The sequence below is a fragment of the Atractosteus spatula genome, chromosome 19 (genome assembly GCF_055471065.1).
Source record: "Atractosteus spatula isolate fAtrSpa1 chromosome 19, fAtrSpa1.hap1, whole genome shotgun sequence".
Taxonomy (NCBI): domain Eukaryota; kingdom Metazoa; phylum Chordata; class Actinopteri; order Semionotiformes; family Lepisosteidae; genus Atractosteus; species Atractosteus spatula.
In genome coordinates, this window is record NC_142724.1 from 9,262,332 (window position 1) to 9,289,452 (window position 27,121).

At 43.0% G+C, this 27,121-nt stretch overlaps 1 protein-coding gene across 1 annotated transcript in view; it reads right to left on the reverse strand.

The window, feature by feature from the left end:
* Window positions 1-339: 339 nt before the first annotated feature.
* arfgef2 (ARF guanine nucleotide exchange factor 2) overlaps window positions 340-27,121 on the reverse strand; it is a 40,832-nt gene continuing 14,050 nt past the window's right edge. Inside the window, exons 10-39 of the mRNA XM_088937661.1 lie at window positions 26,116-26,350; window positions 25,614-25,713; window positions 24,920-25,059; window positions 23,889-23,997; window positions 23,413-23,614; window positions 22,915-23,026; window positions 21,807-22,012; window positions 21,378-21,462; window positions 20,400-20,571; window positions 18,458-18,609; window positions 18,052-18,180; window positions 16,938-17,096; window positions 16,356-16,503; window positions 15,757-15,853; window positions 14,922-14,962; window positions 14,146-14,315; window positions 13,788-13,939; window positions 12,832-13,004; window positions 11,718-11,878; window positions 10,970-11,100; window positions 10,542-10,671; window positions 9,833-9,968; window positions 8,768-8,906; window positions 8,444-8,498; window positions 7,873-7,987; window positions 6,837-6,976; window positions 5,270-5,438; window positions 3,207-3,345; window positions 1,995-2,112; window positions 340-1,054 (exon numbers count right to left, since the gene is read on the reverse strand). Of these exons, the coding sequence (XP_088793787.1) occupies window positions 857-1,054; window positions 1,995-2,112; window positions 3,207-3,345; window positions 5,270-5,438; window positions 6,837-6,976; window positions 7,873-7,987; window positions 8,444-8,498; window positions 8,768-8,906; window positions 9,833-9,968; window positions 10,542-10,671; window positions 10,970-11,100; window positions 11,718-11,878; window positions 12,832-13,004; window positions 13,788-13,939; window positions 14,146-14,315; window positions 14,922-14,962; window positions 15,757-15,853; window positions 16,356-16,503; window positions 16,938-17,096; window positions 18,052-18,180; window positions 18,458-18,609; window positions 20,400-20,571; window positions 21,378-21,462; window positions 21,807-22,012; window positions 22,915-23,026; window positions 23,413-23,614; window positions 23,889-23,997; window positions 24,920-25,059; window positions 25,614-25,713; window positions 26,116-26,350 (4,213 nt within the window). The 3' untranslated portion in view covers window positions 340-856. The remainder of the gene's footprint in view (window positions 1,055-1,994; window positions 2,113-3,206; window positions 3,346-5,269; window positions 5,439-6,836; window positions 6,977-7,872; window positions 7,988-8,443; window positions 8,499-8,767; window positions 8,907-9,832; window positions 9,969-10,541; window positions 10,672-10,969; window positions 11,101-11,717; window positions 11,879-12,831; window positions 13,005-13,787; window positions 13,940-14,145; window positions 14,316-14,921; window positions 14,963-15,756; window positions 15,854-16,355; window positions 16,504-16,937; window positions 17,097-18,051; window positions 18,181-18,457; window positions 18,610-20,399; window positions 20,572-21,377; window positions 21,463-21,806; window positions 22,013-22,914; window positions 23,027-23,412; window positions 23,615-23,888; window positions 23,998-24,919; window positions 25,060-25,613; window positions 25,714-26,115; window positions 26,351-27,121) is intronic.

Sequence of the window (27,121 nt, forward strand, 5' to 3'; positions counted from 1 at the left end):
ACAGGGCCTCTTCTATGTAGGATATACAGTGTTGCTTCCAAACCAAAAGCAAAAAAACTAGTTGTGGACAACCACAAACAAGGAAACAGGAAGCCAAAGAACAGCACATGTAAAACAGAAATATTTTAAATCATGAATCTGTGTCATAAACAAAGAGACCGTCACTATCTGAAGTAGGATTTTCTAAAATGACAGGGCAAAATTCCTCTCTTTCAAATCATACTCATGGGCCCAGAACGATGCCCATCAAAAAACCTCAAATCCTTTGTCTTCTGTAGCAAAGCCTAGTTCCACATATAGTCAAACAAATTCCAAGAGAATTGATTCTGCAGTCCACTCGCCAGGACAAAACTTTTTTATTTGGAATTCAAGAGGAATCTAATATACAAGACATTCGGTTTCACAGCGAGACTAGGAGACCCCAGATTCAGAGCTGATAGATAGTGTGTGACAACAACAACTGCTAATGAAGTTGCAGTGCTGCACTTCAACTGGGCCATGGTATGGGATTATTTTTAAAATTATAGGCACTGGTTTTAAATAGCTCTCTGCACACTACACATAACTTTCAGGCATAAAGGTTTAACAGTATTCCATAAAGAGGGAAAATAATATTTTGGAATTTTATTTTACATTTTATATCTTTGTATCACACTAAAAAAAAAAGATCAATGCTGCCGTATGGGTTGTAATATCATTAATAAATTATTCTTTTCATTGACTTAATACGAGCATTCGAAGCGGTTTCTGCTCAGTCTCAGGCTGCGGAGTACTTTGGTACAGGGGGAGGTGGGAGCTGGGTCTGGGCTTCAGAGACGCCTCACCCCTTCGATGGGAGGCTCCGGGCGGGTGTCCCTTACACTCCTGGGGCAGGTGCCACTCTCCCTGGCTCCGTGTCCCCCGCCAGCCTCAGCTGCCCCTCGGCGCTGGAGATCTTAAAGACGGACCCGATCCGCAGGAAGAAGCGTCGCAGAACCACTCTGAGCTCGGGGATCAGGTCGAACTGCATGATCTCGCACAGGTAAGGGTAGTAGCAGGAGGCGTGATCTCTGAACTAACGGTTCGAAGAACAAAAAGAAAAAAAAACACAGAACGGTCAGGACATCCAGATGAAGCAGTGAAAAATCCCTCACATGCCTGCATTGCATACAACATTTTTTCTGAAATTTCTCTCTAAAAAGAACCTTTTTCCTCTCCCTAATGTCACAGTGTTTCCTCTGTCCAGACATTTTTAAATCAAAGTGAAGGGGGATATATAACAGTAACTAGTTTTGTTACTCACTTCATAAAAACACTTCCCTGTGCACACCTCTTGGGGCCCAGCCTGCTGACTTTTCACAACATAGTAAGTCTGCCACTTCAACACATTCATTAAGCAGACTATAAATATAATAAACTATAAGGAATAGACAAGCAGAAACTGTTTTTCCTTAATCATATTTGATTTAATATTAATCAAAAACTTCTGTTTGTCTAGTATTGCTACAGCTAGACTATGGAAGGTAATAGTCCACAGTCATTATTTACCAACTGTGGCCATCAAGATGTCCCAGTGAGAATAAGTCCTCTTCGTTGTGGGAGTGGCCATTTCTATAACCACTTTTTGGAACCTTGACAACAGGCTGAAAACCTCTGCCCTCAGGAATCTGCCACATCTGTGATCTCTAACATTCACAAAGCAGACAGTACATTGCCATCTTACTCAGAAGATCAACACCTACTACTGATTGGGTTTTCTATACCACAAGGGAAGTGTGACACCTACTGCTTCACCATAAGGAATTCAACATTCCTGGGAACTCATCACACTCAAGCGCTGAGTCCAGAACTGCTGAACTCCTGACGCTTAACAAGATCAGACGCCAGGGTAGTGTAGTTACTGGATCTATATATGACGCTGAGAGGCTGACATACACTACAGCCATGATAATGGGTTCTGACACTAACATTTCATGTCACTCGAGTGGGAGAGAGCCTGAGGCAGGAAGGGCTACCTTGTCATCGTTGAGCTTCAGTGTCTTGGTGAGGAGGAGGAGCAGTAGGCTTGTCCAGGCCTCTCGGTGGCTCTCTGAAGTCAGGGTGATGAAGTACGCTAGAGCTTCGCTGCACACCCTGAGGAGACAAAGTTGAGGTAAGCCTCTTTAACCCAGAGCTATATGAGGTTTACACTTTCAGTTCTAGCTCTGTAAAAGCAATAAAACACATCAATTCATACAAACCCCGATTGGTGTACAAGCATCTGAAATTCAATTTTGCAAGACACAGCTCAGAGCACAAGCTGACAAAACACCAGACAGGTTTTTAACCAAAGAAACTATTTCTCAGTGTTACAGACACATAAGAATGCAGGCAAAACCTTTAAAACAAGGAACTGACAATCATGTTATTCTGCTTGCTTTATATATCAGTATGGGACTGCTATACAACAGATGCATGAATCCCTTGCTTATTATCATCACTCCATGATTCTACAGTGCAGGAGTCGCTGTCAGCCTAATCATGCTAATAGCCCGCAAGAATCTGGCAACCAAGTAGCCCAGACTGGCTGACTTTGAATCCACTCAACTCTTCGTCAACCCTCAGATGACCGAATCTGAGCCATAACATGGCAACAGGGTGGCACGGTGGCCAGTATCGCTGCCCTGGGTTCAATTCCTGGGGTGCTATCTATGTGGAGTTTGTATATTTTCCCTGTATTTGTACGGGTTTCCTCCGGGTGCCCTGGTTTTCTCCCACAGTCCGAAGAATTACTGGTTGGTTCATTGGCTTCTGGGAAAATTGGTCCTGGTGCGAGTATGTGCATATTTGTGTCTGTATCTGAGAGTGCCCCACGATCAACTGGCTGCCACTCTTTGAACAAGACCACTGATTAGAGCATGAGGGGTAATTTTGGGTCCAGAAATGACGCAACAAAATTTGAATGATTAGAAGATCAATGTAAACATCACTTGGATTAACTCTTCATGTTACTATGGATTAGAAAATCCATACGGATTCCAGATGGATGAATAATTGGCAATAATCTTAAGTGAAAAAAAAACATGAAAAGGTAGCAAAGATGAACAATACAGTAGGTACATATTGGATAATTTTTTTCAATCAAAAGCTGTCCTTGAGCTAAGTGCATTTGAACAACAGACACTGACTGGTTATAGGCTTCAGTGAATAAATCTCCATTTCTGTAGTACTCCAGTTTCCAGACTCACCGAAGGAGTCGCGCCTGTATGGCACTCCAGGAATCCTTCAGCTTGTCATCCATGTACATTCTGAACAGAATGCGCAAACAGCAGGCCAAGCTGCTGGTCTCCTGTTTCAACAGATTGGGCTTTGATTTCCCCTTGAATCCTGCAAAAAAATAAAAAATAAAAAGCTAAAAACAGCTAAAAGCAGATTGGGAACTGTTGCACTTCAGCAGAATAGTTGGTTTTGCAGGGAAAACTGCTGGTGAGCTGATGAGTGACTGAAAGCTTGTTGCAGTATTAGATCACTTTATTGACCATATACAATTTCTTGTATCAGGAATTTTGTCTTTTCGCATACCCCAACTTGCTGTCCATGAGACACACAGACAGGGAGAAGAGCTTGGGGTCAGAGCGCAGGGTCAGCCATTTATACGGCGGCCCTGGAGCATCTGGGATTAAGGGCCTTGCACAGGGGCCCAACGGAGCAGGACTCTTCTGCCGGCTGCGGGATACGAACTAGCAACCTTCCATCCACAGGCGCAGATCCTTAGCTGCAGTGACTTCCCCTCCTGCTTGTCCACATTCAAGAACATTACAGAGCACATTCCTGGAGCCCATAGTAATGGGTCATGTGTCCCTTCTCAGACAACTGCAGAGCTGTGGTTCTTACACAGAGCTTCAGAAGGATACTGATTAAAAACACTGAGAATAATGTGTCGACCCTAATTATTGGCTAATAACAGGAGAGGTCAAACTCAGGAGCTCAAACTAGCTTTTTGTTTTTCTGTACAGCCCACCAGGAAGCCTTGGTATGTAGAGATCTGCTAAAAAAATATGAGAGATGTTTGGTTTGGGCCAGAGACAGTAAAATTCCAAGTTAGTGTTTTATTTACTCCTGGTTATATATATATACTCTAAATTTATAAATATTTGCAGACCTTACCTGCAGTGCCTATTACTTCATTACATTCAACACTAAGGGTGCATCCAGACTTCATTATTAAGTTCTTGCAATCTTGTGCAGAGCATGTCAATCTTTTTTTGGGACCACCCGTCATTTTTATCATGCACAGACCCAGTGACCTCAGCTCCCGGGTGGCACGGTGGTTATCACTGCTGCCTCACTGAGCAGGGGCCCTGGGATCAATTCCAGACCTGGGGTGCTGTATGTGTGGAGTTTTGATGTTGTCGCCGATTTCACATGGCTTTGCTCTAGGTGCTCAAGTTTTCTCACACAGTCCAATGACATACCGGTGGGCTAATTGGCTTCTGGGAAAATTGGCCCTGGTGTGAGTGTGTGTGTCCATGTGCCCCCTGGGAAGGACTGGCGTCTCGCCCAGGGCGTATCCTGCCCTGCACCTGCTGATTGCCGGGAAAGGCTCCGGTTCCCTCACTACCATGAAATGATTTAAGCGGTTAGAAAATGGATGGACGGACTCAGCCGCTGTCCCACTCGGGAGATATGTGCAGCTCCAACTTACCCACCCACAAAAACATTTGCCTGCACAAACTTTGTACTGCAAAGCACCAGGCAGTAGAAGAAGCTGAGCAACTCTCACCGCATTTAATCTGCTATCTGCCATTAATTAAAATCCTACACAGCGTTCCCATTAAATGACTCACATCCATAATCCTGTCCTCAGTACAAAATATTTCTATATGTTTTGTTTTTTCTATTTTTTGTATAGTTTTAATAGTTTTGTTTTCTGAAAACATGACTCACTCAATACAGGAAAATAGTACCTGGCCCTTGAAGGAGAAAAGGTAGGACCACGGTTATTTACATCACTGAGATCTATCGATGGAACTGCTTCAGCTCCATGTGATGAACGTACACCTAGGCCTTGACAGAATGAGATGGAAAACCGCGCACAGAGTACCATACACAAACTCTGTGATGGGTTCTGTAAAGTCCAATCACTACAGGCACCCATGAATACAAGTCAAATAATCATGAAGGATAACTCTTCTTCTAGGGCCAAAAACAGGATTTACAGAGCTCTTCGAAACCCGTTGGGCGAGTGGGCTGGAGTTGGATGGAGACGATAATCTGCACAGATAGGCTTCCGCCAATTTCAATCTCCCACCTGCTCTCCAAAGAGCAGTCCTCTGCTCGTTGTTGGAGTTGAACGCCTTGGCGAAAGAATGGGATTCCAGCAGGCAGTCCAGCAGCTTGAAGAGGTGCGGAGAGGACATGTATCTGTACATCCCCTGGCTTTCCACCTCCTCCGGAGCTCCCTCATCCAGAGCATCCCTCTGAAACACAGAGCCAGCCGCCGGGATGACTAAGGCACGGCCGATACAGTCCCAGACACAGGCACAGGCACCCTCCAGGTCAAACAGTCTTGGGTGCGCAAGTTCGCCTACGGAGCTGTGATATTTCTGTTGGCGACTTCAAAGCTCACTGAACACCCAACTGTCCTTGTGAGTGGTTTAGTAAAGGATCCAGGCCAACCAGCCAAGCCAAAGTTTACAAAGGCTGTTTCATAAATACAGAATTTCTCACTTGTCTTTTCCAGTACAGTGCTGTCTAGATTTGCATCTGTAGATAAATGGGAGCAATTTTAAATCTGGCACTTTAATAATCATTTTAAAATGGACAAAACCTATCGCTCACATGTCTTGCTTATAACTGGAATTTTGATTGTTTGAAATTTGTAAGACTTCCCATAATAAATTAAAGTTTGGTCTCTTACTCCTGATTTTCAACTATATTTTGGGGTCCATTCCATTTCAATTACTTTAATCACTACTTATTAAACTCTTTTGTTTACCTACAGTATTTGCTTAACTACATTTTGTTTTCAGGTATTAATGAGTTTGAGACTGGGTAGAAAATGAGGCCTTGAATGCTTTGCTTCAAAACAAACCACTATTATATTATTTCAAATACCAAAAGTCAAATTTTGCAGTTACATTTTAATTAGTAACTGTTGAAGACCTAAAAATATGATCTGACTTCTTACCAAATAATTAAATTAATTACATATTAAGATCAGGGGTGGAAGGAACAAAACCACAGAACCTGTAAGGACTGGGACCGACTGCCTAACCTGACCTTAGGAAGAATGTTCTGAACGACAGGACAAAAACAGACTAAAAAAGACCTAAATCAAAATAATTCTAATCACTTTTGTTATTTATTGATAAATCATATTGTGCTTTTTGACCCAGAGGATTCCGAAATTGAAAAAGATTGGAGATGACCACTTCATCCAGCACTGAGGAGTAGCAGTCACCTGAGGAACATGCTACATCAGGTGGAGAAGTGAGAGGTTTCCTAGTAAACTGGTTTACTAGGCAAACTCAGATAGGCAAGAGAAAGAGATCCCATGAATGCAGTCAGGACACTGGGTTTAACTGTTACAAACAGGGCCACAGGACCTTTAATGAGTAAGGAGTCGGGATCTTGGCTTAACACCTCATCTGCACCTCCTACACCCCAGTGCACAGTCTCCATGATGGGGCACTGGGGTGGACACTGCTATTAAGGGTTAAACAAGGCAAAGAAGCTTAGAGCTGCTCAGATGCAAAGGAGAAGACACATGGGATCTCAGGGATGAGGAAATCCTGATGCACAAGAGCTCAGGGCCACACTGAAACCTTTCTGAGAAAGTGCCCCTCCCTCTACCGCAGAGCCGCCCCCTCCTTTACCTGAGCAGCAGTCATGTTGTCCGCATCCTCTTTCTTGCTGGTGGCCGGGTAGAAAACGATGTTGTCAATCGTCTGAATGAGCTCCAACTGCACCACACACTTGATGAGCAGGCACGCAAACAGCTTCTGGTCTGCTATTTCTAACAGATATGAAAAATAAATTTTTCAAGATTAACAATCAACAAGACTGTCATTGTAAATCTTGTGACTGCTACAAAATCGCAACAACCACTATCACTGTGCTAGCCCTTAATATGCCAAAGAAACAACTAATTATACCCATGTGAGAATGTACACAGAAACTGTCGCTAATGATATAATTAATACATTGACACCCAGTGTGCCTATTTACAACAGCTAGAAAACAAACGCTAGTATCAGGCTGGGCGCTACTGTAATCCCTTCATCTTCATGTCCCAAACTGCCACAATAAGGCACAGAGCTGATATATACACTAACATTTATTTTCCAACAACACTGTGTGCATATTTCCAATTATTAACTCAAGGTGAAAGAGTCAGATATAGATCCCCCCAACTAAGGGAATATTCTAAGCTACCGCTACAAAAGAAAAATGATTGCTCGCATGTGATGCATTCCTTAAAAGTCTAGTAGCATGCACAACAGTGGTCAATAAAAACTCACAAGAAGAGCACAGTTAACATTTCTTCATAAAATACTGCATAAAGGCAATGCACTCTACAGTGGTAATCTTGTGTGAGGAAATAGCAAATGGCTGCACGAAAAGTGGATTTTAAGTATTGAAATCAAGAAAAAAAGACCCTGGTTATTTGGAGAAAAAGCTGCATATTAGGTTAGTATTGACAGTAAAGGAATAAAACAAGAGCTATGAGGTAGGTCAATAGCCTGATAACAATAGAATTATTATTATTAAAATTGCTGTAAAACGTGGTTTCATATTTCGTCGCATTGCACAATCCATGCTTCTCCTTGAAGGCTGGACCTTTTCGGAACAAAATCCGCTATTTTAAAAGATGCAAAAAAAAAAGGGAAAGACAAACCCCAAACAACTTACTAGCATAGGATTTTCCTTTCCAGGTCTCATCACTGGCATTGGACACTTGGCTCTGACCTCTATCAGAAAGATTCCTTTCGTAGCTGCTTTGAGAATGAGAGTCCACTTCCACATCCTTTAACATTAAACACTTTTATTATTGAATAATAAAAGTAGTACAACTTCATGAGCACTGACCTAGAAACTCAAAGCACTGCACAACAGCACACATGTAGCTTAAGTAAAAAGAAAAAATAAAGAAATCTAAAGAACGGCATATGTTGAAAAGGAAAATGAAAGACTGGTCTTTTAAAAACGTTAGATGGTCAGTCTCTAATGGATGAGGATGGTGAGCTCCACAGACTGAGCCTTCTAGTGTGTAGCACCACAGTGATGCTGTAAATCCATTGTGGGGAGTCTGGTCTTTAACACCTAATGTGAGATTATGCTGAAGAACACTCAAATAGTGTTCAAACAGTCTTGAAGATAACTGGGGGCTAGACCATTCAGTGTCCTCCATGTGAATCTTAAGGTCCACTCTTAACTTTCATAAAGCAGACCCAATCAGAATGAATTGAATCTAATCACATACCATGTGTTTCTCGCCAGTGTCCTCTTCCTGGCTAGCAGGTCTCCACGTTAGCAAGCTAGACAGAGGAAATGACATGGCTGGATCAGAACTGGATTTGGCGATTGCCAGCCCTACTGTAAGTGCTACTGTACCTGTTTAAGTGTCACACCTGTCATTTTAAATCTTAATAAAAGGGGAGAAGTTTTCTGTCTCATGTGTTCTGCACAGGTTTTCTCATGCACTGTGTTTCCACAAGGGGGGACCCTGGTGAGTCCCCCCCAGCGGGCCCTGAGGAGCCCTTCAGGAGAACAGCTTTACAATATCAAGGCAGGGGCTGGCACTTACACATGGGGGCTGGTGTTGTGGAAGATGTCCAGCATACAGAGACAGGTGTGCTCCCAAACCTCTGGGCTGAACTTCTCCCCATTCAGAATGACCAGGTTCTCCAGGCAGTTTGTCCCCGATCGAGCCAACTGCTCGTTATCTGGAACATAATCACATTTCAGGCTTCTAGTTCTCCACGTCTGCAATCACCCTTATTACAGAGGCTCACTGTTCCAGGAGATCCCTACACTGCGTTAATGATCTGAAAGCAAACACAGGTGTGTCTTCATGTGGGAAATACCGACCATGGTTTACTGGAAGAAGTTCCATTATCGCATTTCACTTGCTTACTTCACCTAGTCTGTGAGGATTTGAAATTGTATTTTGAATAGAATTTTAATGCTGTTAAATCTTTGACTTCATAAATTGCATGAAAATGAAAAATGTGTACACCTGGGTGTGAGATAAATGTTAGATTTATTTAATTAGATGTATTTATTTTTCTGATTTAGGAAAATATTTTTTAAAAATTAAAACCATAATTGAGGTGCTGTATGGAAAGCTCACAATTTTGCCCTTAATGTCTTGTTTTCAGCGGGTAATCCTTCATCTGGCTGCCAATTAATTTTAAAATTTCTACAGTGAGAAAACTGACATTTAATTTGCTTTAATTTGGTTTGGAACATATGTCACAGACTGTAATTGGTCTGTTCTCTTTTTGAAAGTGAAAATATGTAGCATTAAACAACTGAAGGGTGGAAACTGTAAATGAAGAATTTACAGTTTCATTTTCAAGATTTGTTTCCGACACACAACACCACATTTTTACAAACGTACCGTTGTAAACACTTCAGCTCGTCTTGGTAGTGTTGTGCACCGTTTTGTGGAGTATATGCTGTGTTATGCAGGTGAAACGAAGGCTAGTATTTCTGGTGTTAAAAGATTAATCTCAAATTCTAAAAAAAAAAACTTCCACATATGACTTTGATTTTGTTTTCAAGGGAAACTCTTTGACACTACGAAATTGTTAAAAATCTCAAAGCTTCTTCTTTTATTAAAGAAGAAATGCAATGCTGTATTACTCACCCTGTGAGACACACCACTGTATCTGTGTAAAAATATCTGGGAGCAGGACATCGCTTAGAGGGTCATAAAACTGAGTAAACACATCACAGATGGCATAAAGGGCGTGGTTGCATGTTGTAGTCATCCACTCAGTTTTCTGAAAACAGCAGGAAACATAACTTCAGAGGCATGTCAGTTTGTTTCTTTGAACGGGGCAAGTGAGTCCCTAGATGATTCTTATAACAGTTCATTTTGATAAATTGAAAAGAAATACAAAAAATACAGAAATGGGGCTAATCTATCATGCTTTGAAGCTGAAAGAAAGCATCTGACTGCACCGTCACAATTTGTACAGTAACCAGTTCTTGGAGTCATATTTCTTTACCAATGCAAATAATTCCCACATAAGAGTACTGTACAAACAAGAATGACTTGAAAGTATCTCTTTCTCTACCCCCTAGCTTGTAAGACAGATATTTTTGGTTACAGATAAACCAGACGACACCATGCCCAAAGACCAACTAGTAACTAGGGCAGCGTCAATGAGAAAGAGTGGTTTAACTTTCTTGAAAAGCAGGGTTTTGTATACTACTCATCACATGTTATGCAGTAAACTTTCATCATGCAGTCTGTGGGTTTCGAGCGAGGGAATACATTTTTTGGTAAACCTTATATGCAAAAGGACCTGGGAGCCTTGTTGCGGGTTATCTAGGAAGAGCGCATACAGTACCTCAGTCTGCTGCTCAGGAAGCTTCATGTTGTCAAAAATCCTGAACACGATCCTGAAGAGATCGTGCCACCAGTGCTTCTCGAAGGTGTGTCCGTAACTCTTCATGATCTCAAACATCACTGTCAGGCCCCTGTCCACAGCAGGTTTAGAGTACTTAACTATCTGAAGAACTGAAGTTGCAAACCACTAACCCACACATTTGGAAACATAGAAAAGTTTAAGAAAACCACAGCACCAGATACTTCACACTCATGTACATTTACTTAAAGGGTCACCAAAACTGCAACAAATGTGGCACTTGATCCAAGAGGTTGAAAGTTTTTTTCCTAAAAACACCCCTCTTCCCAACGGGGATTTTTAGATACCTTTTGAATCTGTCCTCACAGAGTGTCCCACAAAGCCCAGGGGATCAGTTCTGAGGCTCTTACCGTGTTCGCACGTCCAGCTTGCAGCGGTTTATAATGCAGGACAGCTCAAAAAGAATGGGGAACCACCCTCGAACCCAGACCCGGTCCCCTGGGGCCACATTCATGTCGTCACTGGTATATTCACGCAAGGCCTGGGAAGCATAAAACAAAATACCGTTCCACTGGCGCCAACCACCTTTTTATGGGAAAATAGTGCCCCATAGTGCTCTCTCCCAGTTAGTTTTCACCCCCGATCTTCTAGGTCAAGTTTCACTGCTGATCCGCTGTCGATGAAGATCTGTGAAGATCTCTCACTTAATCCAATTATCTCAAAATAATTCCTCTTTTCAAATAGTCATGTGAAACTACAAGTTCCACAGGTAAAGTGAAGGCAAAGACCTGGGGCAGTTTTTGAGTTTTTGGGATGTGCTGTCATACTGTATAAATGGTGAGTATGTAAGCCTCCACCGTCACCAAAGCACAAGGTGTTACATTGAAGGCATCCACACCACCAAAACCACTTGAAAAAAGCGGTTTCTTGACATTTTCAGCCTTCAGCAGTCACTGTAGCAACCATCACTGCAGCAGTTTTTCCTCATATGTAACAGTTCAAAAAACATATTTCTAAACCTCCAGATTAAGGCATCAAATAAAATCTTAATGGAAATCAGAAACGTTGGGAAAGACCTAGACAACAAAGCACTGCTGGTCAGTGCCCCCCCCCCCCCCCATCAGCTGTTCGGACACTCAAACACCGGACGGCGCTCACCTGCGGCCTCTCCGAAACGTATTTCGCACAGTGGCGAATGAGCCGTATGGCCTCCATGCTGGTGTCAGGGAAGGCCGCATTGCAAACAAACTCAGAAAGACACTTGACCGCGTCCTGGAATGAATCAATCGCTGCGGCAAAATGCTTCTGATAGGTGCTCACTGGAGGTGGGAAAAACGAGAGGGGACAGATGACAAGGAGGAGGGTCATCAATGTCTGAGGAAGCCACTGAAGAAATCCGAGTCTATTTTTCCTTTCATCCATTTCCTAAAGCCTTTTAGCCCAATATAGGCTTGCGGTGGGCCAGAGCTGTACAGGCAGGCAAAGGAATACACACTCACACATGCACAGGAAGACAATTTAGAATAGCCAGCTAAGCTAGACTGCATGTCTTTAGACTGTGGGATGAACCCAGAGTTCCAGGCATATTCCCATGTTGTCTTAGGGAGAACACGCAAACTCCACAAAGAAGGCACTGAGCCACAAGCAAACTCAGTTAAACGTTAAGCACAACTGAAGAAATGTTTTTATGACCCCCTTCCTCATAGCTGTATACAACACCTATGCTTGATACAGATATTTTATGTTTTAGTTGTCTTGGTACAGCTGACGCAGGTTAATCTTCAGAAAATGGGAGGATGTAGTTAAAACAGCTTGTGGCACTGTTGGTAAATGTGAAAAGCAGCTATCTCAATATGTGAGCAGATTGAATTCTATGTGACTGCTGAAAGCATTTTGAAATTGCATTCATGTGTTTCTGACACTTTACATCCACACATTTCCATACAGCCTTTAAAGGCACGTGGGGTAATACAGCATTGCATTAGAAGTTCCTGTAGTAGGTGTTTGTGGGCATGGCAAAGCTACAGCAGTACTTTCCAGATTTTCCTCATGTAATGTTTAATGTAATACAGGAAACCGTAAGTTTAACAGAGTAACGGGAGAAGGTCTGTCATGTCTGTTCAATCACAAATGACATTTTTTCAGCCAAAAACCACACTATGAGAAAATATATATATACTCTTTATATGCTTTCTGGATCTTTTGACTTATTCATTATTTTTATTTATTATTTTTTAACCATTGCAATCGATGGTTGATGTGTGCGAATTACCGACAATGTGTCCAGTAGTCTGGAAGGCCAGCTCCACTATAGTCTCGTCGTGGTCAGAGGCAGCCTGGTGGAAGACGGAGAAGATGTTCTTCCACCCAGACCGGATATTGGCAGCCTGAGAATTGACCATCTGGGCGATGCACCTGATCACCATATCGCGGATGGTAGGAGACCTACAGGGCAACGTTACAACCTTCAAAATTCAGAATGGTTTTTTTAAGGCAAGAATTAGAATGTCATCTTCTCACCAGAGACTGTCTTGAAGTGGACATTACACGTTTGTAAGTTATGAAGAACTTCAATTTCCAGTGAATGTTAAATTTACCATATTGACACTATTCAGTAGTCCTTGGACAATACACACCAGTTAACAGTCACAATTCACTAGTCTACAGTTACTAGTGGTTTGAGTACGCCAATACTACCGTACATGATGAAGACATTCTACAAAGAGTTGTGGCAAGGGCACAGAGGATTCTAGGGTGTGATTTACCAAAAATCAAAGATTTACACCATCATAAACAGCTAACTGTGCAATGCCCCAGAACTCAATGCCCCCAAGCACTATGCTCTTTTGATTTGGACTACCATGGTGTTCACTACCACAATTTTCTTCTTCCACGTATTGTTTGCTCTAGTTATTGAATGACTTTATGTACATACTATCACTATTCATTATGTACTGCTTTGTAATGTACTGTCTAGATTACACAGTGTTGTCTGTTGTATTGCCTCATCTGCTGTGCTGTGCATGTCCTGAAAGATGGACACGAATAAGAACTCCAGTGTGCATATTCATATGGCAATACACTCCTCTGCAATTTGTCCTTCAATTGTCTGATCACCCTCTCTCAACAAGCAGATCTACAGTCCAAGGCAAAACGCGAGAACATAAAAAAAAAAGAAAATGACAGACAGCACACACAGCACGCCGATATCCCCCCGGCACCCTTCACCTGTTTTTCTTCATGATGTGCTCAAAGGGCCGGAGGAAGTCCTTTTGGAAGCGGAAGTTTGCCAGCTCTCCCTTTTCCAAGAACTTCATGGACAGCTGCCTCAGGGAGTCCACGGCGAAGATGGCCACATCCTCATTCGGGTTGCAGCCAACCTCGGAGACAAATCAGAAGAGCACTAAAGACCGGCTGCGGAATCCTGTGGGGAATCTGAGATATTGCCAAGCATGTACAGTACAAATCAATAAGAGGAAGGCCATTCTGCTGTACAATACTGTATAAAACCACTGAGACCCAGACTCACAAGGTCTTCAAGTCCACTGATAGCCCTCACATGCTGTCACTCACTCTGCCCACATACCTTATTAAAATGATCGCCGATGACCTGCCAGATCCTGGACCACTGCAGCCTGATGCGGTTCATGTTGTAGTACGAGATCTCCACAATCTTCTGCAGGCTGAACATGCGAGGGTGATGCGGGGAGGCCAGCTCATCCATCGACACAGCGCACAGCCAGTGCACAAAATCAACTGCGGCACACACAGAACCACCGGTCAGCGCGGCCCTTAACAGGCTTGGACTACTTCACAGCTTTCGACTAGCCGCCAGCAGCAAAGTTCAAAGCAAATTGCTTGCTGCTGGCTTTCCATTTATCCCAATGAAGAAGTGACATCAAGGACAGTTTTTGAATTAGTGATGTGGAGGGCGGATTAATGTTTTAGCTTAATCCTGAACTTTTTACATTTAAAAGACTCGCCATATTCTTTGGTCGAGTATGGTCAAATGACCTGTATCTCAGCTGTTTGACTTCAAACAGGCTCTGTGACCACATCCCCCAAATTCGGACATCTTTACTGGCTCCTTATTATAAAGTTCAATTCAAAATCTGACTTTTAACTCTTAAAGCCCTACAGTACATACCAAATCACTGCAATGCTTAGTGCCTCTAATTACTCCTGTACAAAGCAGGGCCTTACACTGTGCTGAGAACACCTTAAGTAATATTTTCTTGTAGGTACAAGAGTCTTGGGGCACACTTTCAGCAGTCTTGCTCCACAACTCTGGAGCTCACTCTCTGCCTATATGAGAAATGTAAACTTTCACCTTTATTAAGGGTTGTATTGTAAAATACATACCAATTGCATTGCCATCGAGTCTCGTGGATCCAGTGAATATTCTTAAAGAGAAAACAATAAATCATGACTCTTTCCATAGGCAGTAAAGACTCTGTATACCTACAGTATATCTAATACATGCACACAAAAAAAGTACATTTATAACACATCAAGAAAGGTACAGAACTGCTGTACCATCAGCTACAATATTTTGTGGTATTGATTCTGCTCATGGACATCTGGATGTTCATGTCCACAGACATGCACAGCAGCTCACTTCAATCTGCAATGAGCTATAAGTTCAGTAGCTTCTGAACTGTGCTTTCTGTTGATGTTGATGTACTCATCACTGCTTGTAAACCCATTATCCTGCCCGGAGTTTCACATTAGGCATGTCTATTATCTTCAGCAATGGTCCAGAGGCATGTAGATCAACCATGTTTCATGTGAGGCCACTTTTATCAGCCTCTTTCCCAACAGCACAGCATGCTACTGCTGTACACGATTCCTATCCAGCATGCCACTCTCTAATATTGTGGTAGGGCTCTGCTTACTTTATATTGTACTGAGTGACTTTCTAAAATCACAAGTAGGTAGATAAGACTCACAAGGCACAGCCTATGTACACGTACTGTATAATTCAGATTTATTGTGGCCTTCATATAATAAAACATGACACTGACCATTTCACATCTTGCCTGTTGTTAAGCACAGAGATGAGCAAAGTTACAATATTATAGAATATTTTTCACTTCTGCTACATCAGTATTGAAAGCTGAAATAGTAAAACTGTTTTTATTACTTAAGTTTGATCACATTCCTTGCTTTCATGTTTAAAGTTTTAAAACGTCAATACCTGTCCACAGCCACAACTACACTCTGTGAGCTGGTCTCTCCTACTGACTCCTGAATACTGGCCATCTGCCTCTTATCCGGACCGCCTACAAGATTCCCTGGGAAAAAAGGGAAATTCCCACAATATTAAATGTCACTTACAAGATCACTAAAGTATACATGAGATGCTGCAATCATTTCAACAATGCGTAATATTGTTTTCACTGTCCACAACATAATAGGTTTTAAAACATATGTTATGGCTTGGGATTTAGCAAGTTAGAAACCCAGCGCAACTGCTGATTAAAGACGACAGATCTGTACGATGAGTGATCTCCAAGGCTGCTGTCTGTCTAACGTCACTCACAGCTGCAGGGAAATTTCCATTTACAGTATAGGCACTGCCAAAGGGTCAAAAAAAAGATGGCAGTTTCTCCCACAACCAGTGATGACTGAATGTCAGTAGCCTGATAGACACTCCCTTTCAACCAAATGCCAGCGCACCGAGACATATTCATCACTACCTAACCCCTGATCAATAAACATTAAGCTAAGCTGGTACGAGCAGCCACTTAAGAGCAATATGAAAGGTTAACAAAGCCGGATGTTTCATGCTCCTACCTAGGCCTAAAGGCATGAACTCCTCTGAGCCCGATGGGAAGCCCTTGATGCTGGCCTCTCTCTCCCGCACCATGCCGGAGATGTAGCGGGTCTTGACACCCGTCCCGATCAGCTGTGCCAACTCCAGCTGGCTGATGCACCGCAGGATCTGCAGGCGAACCAGCATGAGAACCACCAGCATGAGAACGCGGCTTCGGCTCGTTTTAGAAACACCAGCGCAGCCACACCCCGACGACTAACAGGAAGAAAAGCCCATCCCGCTGAAGGAGGAGTATGAACAGGGTGGAATGTACACTTGGCTTTTTATCCTCACTGGTAGCCAACTCATTGTACTACTAACATTTATTTTTGCAGTTTGTGAATGGAGTCGCATTACAAATAAATATTTCTACAATAATAGTCACAAAAATCATAGTATTCAAAATAATAAAAGGACTTGTTCCTAGGATAACAGAGTATATTGAGGAAGAGTAACACTATTCCCGATAGTTCTTCTTGCAGGTGGCACACAAGGTATTTTTCATCATTAAGCTAGGCTACACCTGCAGGCAGAGGCACGCCGCCCCTCCCCTCACCCCTCACCTCGTGCCAGGAGTTTCCCAGGTAGTTCCCGTCGGTGTGCGCCACAGTGATCAGCGTCTTGATGGTGTCGATGTTCTTCTGTTTCATCTCGGTGATGCTGGAGCTGGCCGTGAGCAGCGTAAAACGAGCCAGAGCCTGAACGTAAGCATCTCTCTCGAGCTGGACGTGCCCAAAAATACCCCCCAAAAAAAGAAACGACAGAATTATACATACTGTCAAGCATGAAGAAACAAAAAAAAACATCAAAACAGTACAAGACGAAAACATTCACTGCATATTTTCAAATGCTTTCTGCTGTTCAGAAAAGTGTTCCTTCATCTTGCAGCTTTGCTTGACTATAGAAAAACTGACACAGTTGTGCCATTTTATAGAACATATCAGTGTCTGGACTATAAGCACAGAATTATCAAGATCCCACATAAAGCAGTAAGATTAACTCTGGAGACTGCTTGTTCTATAATACACACTAACATGAAGCACATACTTACATTTAAAACAGTGTGAAGATCATGTTCTAAAGACTTACTCCCAAAAATCGCTCACACAGATACTGTAGCCTAGCCAGCAGCTAAATTATCTTATCCTTTGGTCTCTTCATATCTAAAAAATTAAGTTATGCTAGGCCTGTCAAGTACTGGATGAGATGTGTTAGAAGAAAACCATGTTACCGCTAGAAGGTGTCAGGAATTCTCACTCAGTGCCATAATACTATAATAAATGGGAGTATGGTGCCATTGGATGAGTCATTAAACATAGTGTCACTGTCACACTGTTATCATTATTGATGCTTTGTGCCACTTTTCACAAGCTTGTTATCCCCAGAGTCATGGACAAAATCAATAAAAGCTACTGCCAATCTAAAAATACCTGGTATTAAACAACAGCCATGATTTCACTTTTTTGCGACAAAACAGAGGAAAAAGGTGACTTGTGACTCAGGTACATGGTGGGCTTCATGCCTGCACACATACTTCAGAAAACACTATTTTACAGTTCAAAATGGGATTGTTCAGAAACATAAATAGGTCAGTCTCACACTGGAGATGTGTCACACGTAGCTCACGAAATAACAGTCTTTACGCTTGCACGAGACAGAAACAGCAAATGTCCTTACCTGCATACCAAATATGGAGGCTATCCTCACGGCACACCGGATTCCCTCCAGGCAGAGCGACGCCACCTCCTGGTCGTCACAGTCCTGCAGACCGATGCTGAAGGCGGCCAGGAGAGGGGTCCAGGCGAGCTGCGAGGAGGACAGCTGTTAGCCCGATGGGAGCACAACTGCAAGACAGCACGAACTGCAGCTGGAATAAGCGTGGGGCCACACAAGTTACCGAGCTGCGGTTAGCAGAGTGAGGCTGGGACCCTGGACGTTAAATGAACACAAAGTAAAAACCAAAAAGCCAAGACACAGAAGAGATTGATATTAAGGTGTAGACAGGGCTGGCATTAAGTGCGCTGGTTGCTGGGGAGGCGTGGGTGGAGCCCGGGTGCTCCGTGCGCCAGTCGGAGGTGCTGACCTTGAACATGGGCCTGACGTGCTCCAGGTGGGTGGCACTGGTGAAGGGCGCCTGCGCGTGGCTCACTGCCTCCATCAGGGCCTTGGCCGTCTTCGCCATCTGCTCCATCTCCAGGTTGTAAAGCAGCCTCCTCTGCTTCTCGCTGGCCACGCCTAGGGGGAGAACGCGCGGCAGGACTGAACCGATCGTTTCCCGGCTTTTAATTGCCCACTGTGCCGTCGCTGGAATCGGGTCCGCCGAGATATGCGAGGAAGGCGAGTTCAGAGATTTCCGTGCCACCCGTAAAAGAAAGATACACCTCACCCAGGTACTCTCTTACCTCACATCCAACAGCACCTAGCTCCTCACACTGAGACCTGGGACACCATTACTGCTGTTGACTCGGAACTTATCTTGTCCCGGTAAACCTGAGCTCCTAAAGGTCTGTCTTGATAACAGGCTTAAAAAATTAAATTGAGGGTGAGTGACAAAACTTCCACTCATGCATTTGCCATTAACATATTTTAGAAGAATTGTATCTGCATATTCCATAACCTTTTTGAAAGTGCTTTTTGAAACATTTTTTGATCAAAGTTGGATTTGGCATAACATGTTCACCATTTAAAGACCCTATTCGTATCAGGATGAAGAGACGCTGGTACAGTCGGATGATTGGGCTCTTGTAGAGGCAGACAGCAGTGAGGTAGCAGTGCAGTTTGCCTAGTTACTGCCTCCTTTCCTCACAGCTGTAAAGTCAAGAGAAGCGCAAAACAGAAGCTCCGCTCCCCAGCTGCATGCCACTTTCATTATTCTCTATGTTCCTGTGCTGTATTGTTATGGAATTGTTCAGTGTTTCAGTAAATGCTTCAGGATTATTATTGCAATCTATGTGTGATGAAATGCACACATTGTTGCCTAGGAGCAGGAAATGAGGACACATCTGCTGCAGACTGAACTGAGAATCCTTTCCTCTTTCCCCTTCTGGAGTTCTGCCCGGTCTATCATCACTTTTGTGTATGGCTCAAGTTTTGTTTTTTTTTACATAAAAGCAAGCAGAGACATTTTAGCCCCATGTTCATCTCTTGGCCTGGAGATCCCAAATCATTTGTATTTGAATCACATCCAATATATACTCACAACTGATTTATATACAAAGACGTGAAACTCATGTCTGGAAATATTTGCTACTTTTTTTTCAGGGATCTAATTTAACTTGATGAATGTCTCAAGAATATATTTAGGGTTTTTTTAATATACTTATTTGGCAACCTTTGAGCTAAGGAACAGTTCCCACAACTACATTTGAATAAAGTTCAAAAGGTACAGATAATTTGTCAGTAGGTTCCAAGTGTATTGATTGCATTTTCATATTTTAAGTATAACTGCATTGTGGGTGAAGAACACAGTAATGGTTCTAAAAACCCTTTTTTAACAGCAGAAGAAGTTAGAAGAGGAAGGCAAGTACAGTAAGTAAGAGTTAGGCAAAGGAGACTTTCCACCACCTGCTGTGAAACTAGGGAGTTACCACTATGGTCATGTCTGGAGGGTTGCTTACCCAACGCTGAGAAACCAGAACTAGCAGGTAGGACATAACCCAAGCCTGAGGCTGCACTAACTTTGACTCCTCTCCCTACTTGCAGCACAGCATTGAACAGGAGCAGACTGAGGCTTGGTGAAACATGTTTTAGAATATAAAGATTTTCTCTGGTGCCATAAATAAATCACAAATGTGTGAGTGAGGCTGGGGACTTTTCACCCCGGAAAAGTAAACAACAGTAACTGAAAAAGTGACAGATTATAAATTTTCAAGCTGAAATCGAGCTTCTTATGTGAACTTTATTACATTCACAAAGGAAATCAAACTACTTGTTTGCTATATAACTTTAATCTCTGTGTGTAACACCTACTGTAAGCAGTGCAATCGATTGTAGTTCGGCCCTGTGTGGGAGAGTCTCAAACTCACTCTGCTTGTTGGACTTGGGCGTGATGGAATACTCTTTGCTTTCCTTCATGGCAATCTTTTTTCCAGCAATCTCGTCATATATTGCAGATAGATACTCCTCGGGCAGATCCTTGCTATCATTGATCCCTCGATTCATCTTAATGTACTGCTCCTTGGTCATTTTGTTTTTAACCTGGGTGATGTAAAAACAGGGGGAAAAAATCATCCCGAAAAAAACTTAAGTTTTAAAACAAACCCCAAGCACCTTTCTTCTGAGGACCCAATCACAATAGACTGGTTTGATCTGCTGTATCAGTGAAAGGTATCAAACTGATCTAGAAAATTCCTCACCCTTAATCAACTACATTCTAATCCTGATTTCATAGCTGATCCATACAGTTGATCAATTACAGTTCAGTTACTCAAATTAAAATATACTATTTATCTTAGATCTAGACTTTCATAGTTTGATACAATCATGAGTCAATCTCTGTTATCTACTGCACTCCAGATCCAGTTACCTTTTGGATAGAATATCAAATTCTAACAATGGCTTAATCTTCCCATCTGAGTGCTGGCTTTGAGTTGCTGGGAAGGTTTGCAGGCCAAAGAGACACTCTCTGACACTGAAGCCTGGGTTAACACCAAACATTTGGCTTTTGTTTTTTCCCTTTTTTAAATTTATAATCACATTTTTCCACCAGCAGCTGGACAGTGCTGCACAACACCACAGCTCCTGTAGCAGCACTGGAGATGAAGTTAAGGAACTATACAGGCATCCTTTGAAACAGACGCCCTGCAACTATCTGCAAATAAAGCCAAATTAAATGTGGGACCTTTGAATGTTAATGCAGGCACACCTCCAAACTTCTGATCTCAGAGATTCTTTTAATGAAATTTCTCTGTCAGTACAACTTTTCTTCATTGTGGGTCTTCTTGAAGTCCTCTCCCATCTATGACGGCCCTTTTATCAGAAAAGGGTTTATTTAAAGGTCATACCTGAGGACTGTGAAGGTCTGTGGTCAACATGATGATGGAATAGGCCAAAACATACGCTGTGTCCGCGCTTGCAAACAGGGTTTGCCTGTTGAAGAAGGAAACACATGACCTTTTACAGGGACTGTTATATCTGCGCTCATGAATCAGCACGAAGAGAGAACCGTCATCTAGAAAAATGACACTGTGCTTTATAGGGTGAATGGAGCCACCAGAAAACTGCAACGGGCAGAAGGCAAGGTACACCCTGGACGGGACACCAGTTGGCCTTATAACCAGAATAATCATATTCAAAATGTTTGCAGTTTGCCATTTGAGTGTATAATTCTCCACTGTTATGGGGATCACATCAATCAGCAACTGCGACTTGGTCACACTCTTGAATGCTCTGGAAACAAAGTGGCCGATTTGTATGCAGGAGGGTTGTGTTACCCCTGATTGCACTCCAGATATCTGGCAGCAAATTTCTCCATCAGCCTGTCGATTTTTTGTGCTTCTCCAGGCAGCCGGAAGCCTTCCAGGAATATCCGGAGCGCCGACACAAAGTCCTTGCCACAGAAATCCAGCTGGTCCACATAGGCGTACATCACCTCCTTGTTGAAGCGGATGTTTTCCCCCAGAAACTCTCCCACCTGGGTCTGAGGGGAGAACACAAGCTGAAAGCATCCCATTCTGCACACAGTCAGGAACAAAACCAACCGATAAGGGTTGACCGGCATTGACTGCAATCGTCACACCCATCTTCCAGGAATGGATTTCTGGGAACTCGGGAGTCTAACTTGACACAGCCTGCCTGGCCTATTGGTAGCTTTCGCACATCGAGATGAAAGTGGAAGGACGGAGTTTCTGGGCCAGCCTAAAGATGGACAACTGTCTCAAACCCAAGAACCCCTAGATCAGGAATCCCCAAGTCTGGTCCTGCATAGACAGAAACACTCTGTAACCAGCTCCAGTTCAGCCGGGTTTTCAAGCACATAGATTGGCCACCCTGTGTCAGCAGCATAGCCACCTCCTCTGTGGACCTCCAGAGAAAACCAGGTGGCTTCTGCAAATGGAGTTAATGGACATACAGGAAGCACATTTGCTCCTGGATCAGAATGTCCACACCAATGCCCCAGTATGGACACTGGATACACTATGAAGCAGGTGCCATGCTTTAAACTAAGGTCCTGTCCACTTGAATAATATCCAGAGACACTGCTCAGAAGAGTAGAGGTATTAAGCAAAGAGTCCTGGCTAAAGTGCACCCTGGATTTACACAATATTCTCCTCAGAATATAGACCAGGGGTATTTAAATCCTCTGATGCCTCTGAGGCTCATCCAAAAACAGAGCACTCATGGGTAACATCTGCATACTAAAAGCAAAAAAACTACAAATATTACTTGTTTTATTACATTACTTTGCTTACTGAAATGTTGTAAAATGAATGTTGGTATTTGCTATCTCAGTGCCGTCGTACAGTTGTACTGACTAATGCACAGACCCAGGCTGTGTCTTGGGTAGTTTTGGAAAAGCATGTCCAGTCTGGGATAACTCACTGTATCCAGCCGTTCCTCTTGATGCAGGAACTGAGCAATGTCCTCGGGCACCGTGCCGAGCATCCCCTGCTCCTGCAGATACTGAATGCCTCTCTTTGGTTTCTTATTGAATCTGTCAATAACAAGGTAACGCACAGTAAGAACGCCTCCTGCTGACACGCCCTACAGACCTGGACAGAAGAAGCTGGGTTATTTCAGACAGATCGACATGTGTGCTAAAAATCCCTACACCATCCACCACACTTGCCTCTATAGGTCTTTTCTGACAATTTTTTTAATGTGAGTTTTTTTTAGCTCAAAGATAAAAATTATGTGGCAAAAGTTTTGTTAGTGTATTTTTCATGCATCCCCCCTCCAAATATTACTAAAACTTATTAAATCAAATATGAATCTTAAAAAGAGGTTAAGATAAAGTATTCATTCAGTTCCCAGGCCTGGTAACTCTCATTCTAGGGCTACCATGAGTGACTCGATGTAGGTGCCGAGAAGGGCACTCACAATTCAATGCCATGCTCAATGATCTCTTTCTGCTGCTTCATGACCTCAAACTGCTCGGGGTCGTCCGCCAGAGAAGCCTGCGTGCTGGCGCTGCCGATTCCCGAGGACACCGTGGAGTCCAGGGAGCTGACGCTGTCCCGGCGCGTACACGATTCCAGGGGCCTGCTCTCCCCGCTCTCCTGCTCCGGGGGCTTCTCCTGGCCTGAAGACACGGACACAATCAAGCCCGCCCTCCCAGAAAACACTCTCTCATCCCAGAGGTTAGGGCCTGGGCCAGCAGTCCGAATGGCAGCCCAAAACCGTTTGAACGCTGCCTCCGAGGCACGGCGCAAACTCAAGGCGTTCATGACGAACGTTCCTGGCGCGTCTGACCCGTTCGCGGAGAACAATTAAGTGCCTAAAAGAAGGAACTGTGGCATGAACAATGATACGTCAATCAGGCCTAGGATCTCGGTTCAGGACGAGCTGTTACTCACCCAGGTTAGTCTGAAGATTTGGGTTGACATACAAGTCTTTGCTCCATTCCACCATGCACTTCAGAATGGACACCAAACACTCGAGCCCTTTTTTCCTCAAGCTCAGCTCCTGCAATGATAATTGAAACATAAGCTAATGTTTTTACGTAGAAAAAGGTTAAAGGTCACCACTTCATAGTGAGGTTAAGTCCCTGGACTGGTGAGACTACACCAAGAGTTGAATCACTGTTTGTGCTTACCACACGGGAGTCTGGCAAAGCTTACTTTTTAACTGCTACACTGATATCGCTAATGATCCATTAATGAAATCATAGGCTAGAGGTGCAAAATCCTTCAATGGCGTGGAGTGGAAAGTCTGCAGGTTCAGTAGCACTGACCTAAAACAGTCAGTAAATGTCAAATGTCGGGCCAGGGACTCTATTCTACAGCCCGTGGCCTAAAAAATAGAGTTAACTACTGTAAAATAAGAAATCATAGCTTGTCCATAGCATTAATTAATCATACTGAATAGTCTCAAAACTGTGAAGAGATCAAAACTATATGCATAAACTACAGTTCTGCATAAATTATGTTTGCATGTCTTATCTGTAAATTTGCATATTACCCAATTCCACCCTGACAACTCAACATGATACTCAAAATAGACAGCACAGCTCTCCCATCCAAAGGAATCAACTAGTCAGATCAGGTATTTAAAAGCTTTTTATCGTTGCTGTGCAATTCCCCTCTCGAAACTCTGTACTTATCGTTTGATCTGATATCAGATTCCAGAGTGACACATTGACAATGTTAACATCAAGCCCAGTGCTACAGACAATTCAGAATTCCTGCGCGGATGCTGTTTGCTAAAGGAACAGATTTCAACAATTTAATACAAACATAGGAGCAAATTGGTTCAAAATCCATCCAAATAGGAGCTGCAATAAAAAATGATGAAGAAATGGTAACTTCACTCTTCAATCTCAATAATCTGAAAGTTCATACTCTTTCCCCAAACAACCAGCAACTGTATCGGTTGCTCTTGTGCCTACCTGTAGTGGCGTCATTCCCAGTTCCTGGCCGCTTCTACCCTGGGCTATCTTTGACAGATCATTAACGAGCCGTTCAAAAATATTAGCAGCATTCAAGTCGCAATCGTAGTTCACATAGATATCCACTACACATTGGGCATCTGTAACGGAAAGAATTACGGATAAATACCATGCAGATGCACACTTGCAGACTGAAGGAACTGAGACTTTTGAGTTTTCCCACATCAAAGATTACAAGGGGATCCGATACAAATATTGAAAAGCCTCAAAAGCACAAAGTCAACCCAATGGAACCTCTTGTTTTCTTCAGGATGAACAGTAAAACGCAAACCAGAGGACATAAGAAGAAACTACATGGCATTGCTTTAAGAGCTCTTGTGTTACATTCGTTTAACATAAAAACATAAGCTTACAAATAGGGGGCAAGCCATCTAGTAATATCTAGTATCTAGTATCTAGTATAGTAATTAGTCAAAGTTCATTTGGCTGTTTTTTTTCCCCCAAGAGGCCAGGGTTTCTGCTTCAACAACATGAGTCTGTATCTTGTCTGATGCCTTCCATTCCATCCTTGTTCCACAAACCTTACAAGTAAAGAAGTGGCACCTGTTATCGGTTTTATGTGCATTCCCATGAAAATCAGCATTATAGCTTTTGCTACCCATACAAACAGACTAACAGGCTTATTTGCCGTTACCTGCACAGATCCTGGTTAGTGTCTGAATGACCATCCACTTGTGCTCAAAGGAACTTGAGGATGTCTCTAAGATGGTCAAGAAAATCTCTCTGAAGAAAACCTGAAGGACACAGAAAAATGCAAGACTTTTAGACAACTGTTCGCTATTGTGGTAGAATGAAACAAACTACCCAGCAATGTGGTTGAAGCCGATTCCCTGGCTTCTTTCAGGAAACAGCTGGATCAGACCATTATTCGTATTACACAAGTTTCATTTCAATAACTGATTTCTATAACAAAATAAAATTTCCTATACGCTATGCTTTTGTGGTTAAACCAGATGAACATTTAGGCACAACAGACAGTCTCCTATGCACATCCAAGGATTAAAGCAAGCAGAAGTGATTAAGAACTAGCACATTTCTGAAATCGTTAGAGGGTACAAAAAGAAATCTTGGATCCCATAGAGAACACCAGCGGGGATTTGAATTTGAGGCTGACGAATCAAAGGAAATTTCAATACCTCAATTTGCATCTTCAGGTGAATCTTGAAGTTGGACAGAAGTGTGAGGAAAATGGCTAAGGAGAGCTCGAAAACGTCAGGCACGGAGGAGACCCCGTTCTTGGACAAGGCCACACAGAGGTACTGCTTGATGGCATTGACGAACATCTCGTGAGTGCGGAACACAGGGCCGGCACTCTGCAGCACGGACAGCAGGAGCTGCAGGGACACCACCTTCGACCGCAGCTCATGGGACCTGGGAGCAATTGGACAAGAAAAGGTCTGTGTGCTGTTGGGAAAACTTGCATCAAAAAAAACGTTGGCATGAATGGCTTGGGAGAAATACTTGGAAGCCTACCAAATCATGTGTTCAGTTTCTTAAGTGTAGCAGGAATACGCTGTAGCACATATTGGGAAAGGGTCTCAAATACATGCAACCAAGTCTCATCCCTTCCTATCCCTCCAGCAGGATCTCCCTTTAGTTGAGGTAGTAACGAGTGCAGCGGAGTGCGAGACTGAACTGATCGTTTCACCACTTTTCAACTGACATTTTGTCTGGCCAGCGAAGATGACAGAAGTCTGTGTCAAGCTCCAGAAGCCAGCCATATACTGTATGTGCTGCCACCAAAAGAGCCTCTTCACTCAACTGGGCGTTCCTAATGTTTTGGCCCGAGGGGTTAGGAAGCAGATGATTGAAACGACAGCCACCCACCATTTACCTACAGTAGTTTTGCAGCAGAAATCAGCACAACTATGTAGGAGTTAAAAAGGAGAAGCAAAGGAGTTTCCTCTCATAAGCTGAAAGAGAACATAGGTTCTTCAATCAGTTTCTGAACCAGTGGTGGCTGAGGATTTTCAAGACTTTTGAAGCAGGAGAAGAGGAAGCTCTTCCTCCTGGAGTGCTAATACTGGTTTTCTGTGTGTTTCTGCTGCTTAATCCCAGTTCCCATCTCTTCTGCTCTTTACTCCAAAAGAGCTTTCATTTCCTTCAGTACACGTCATGCGTTTAACTTTATTAAACCATTTT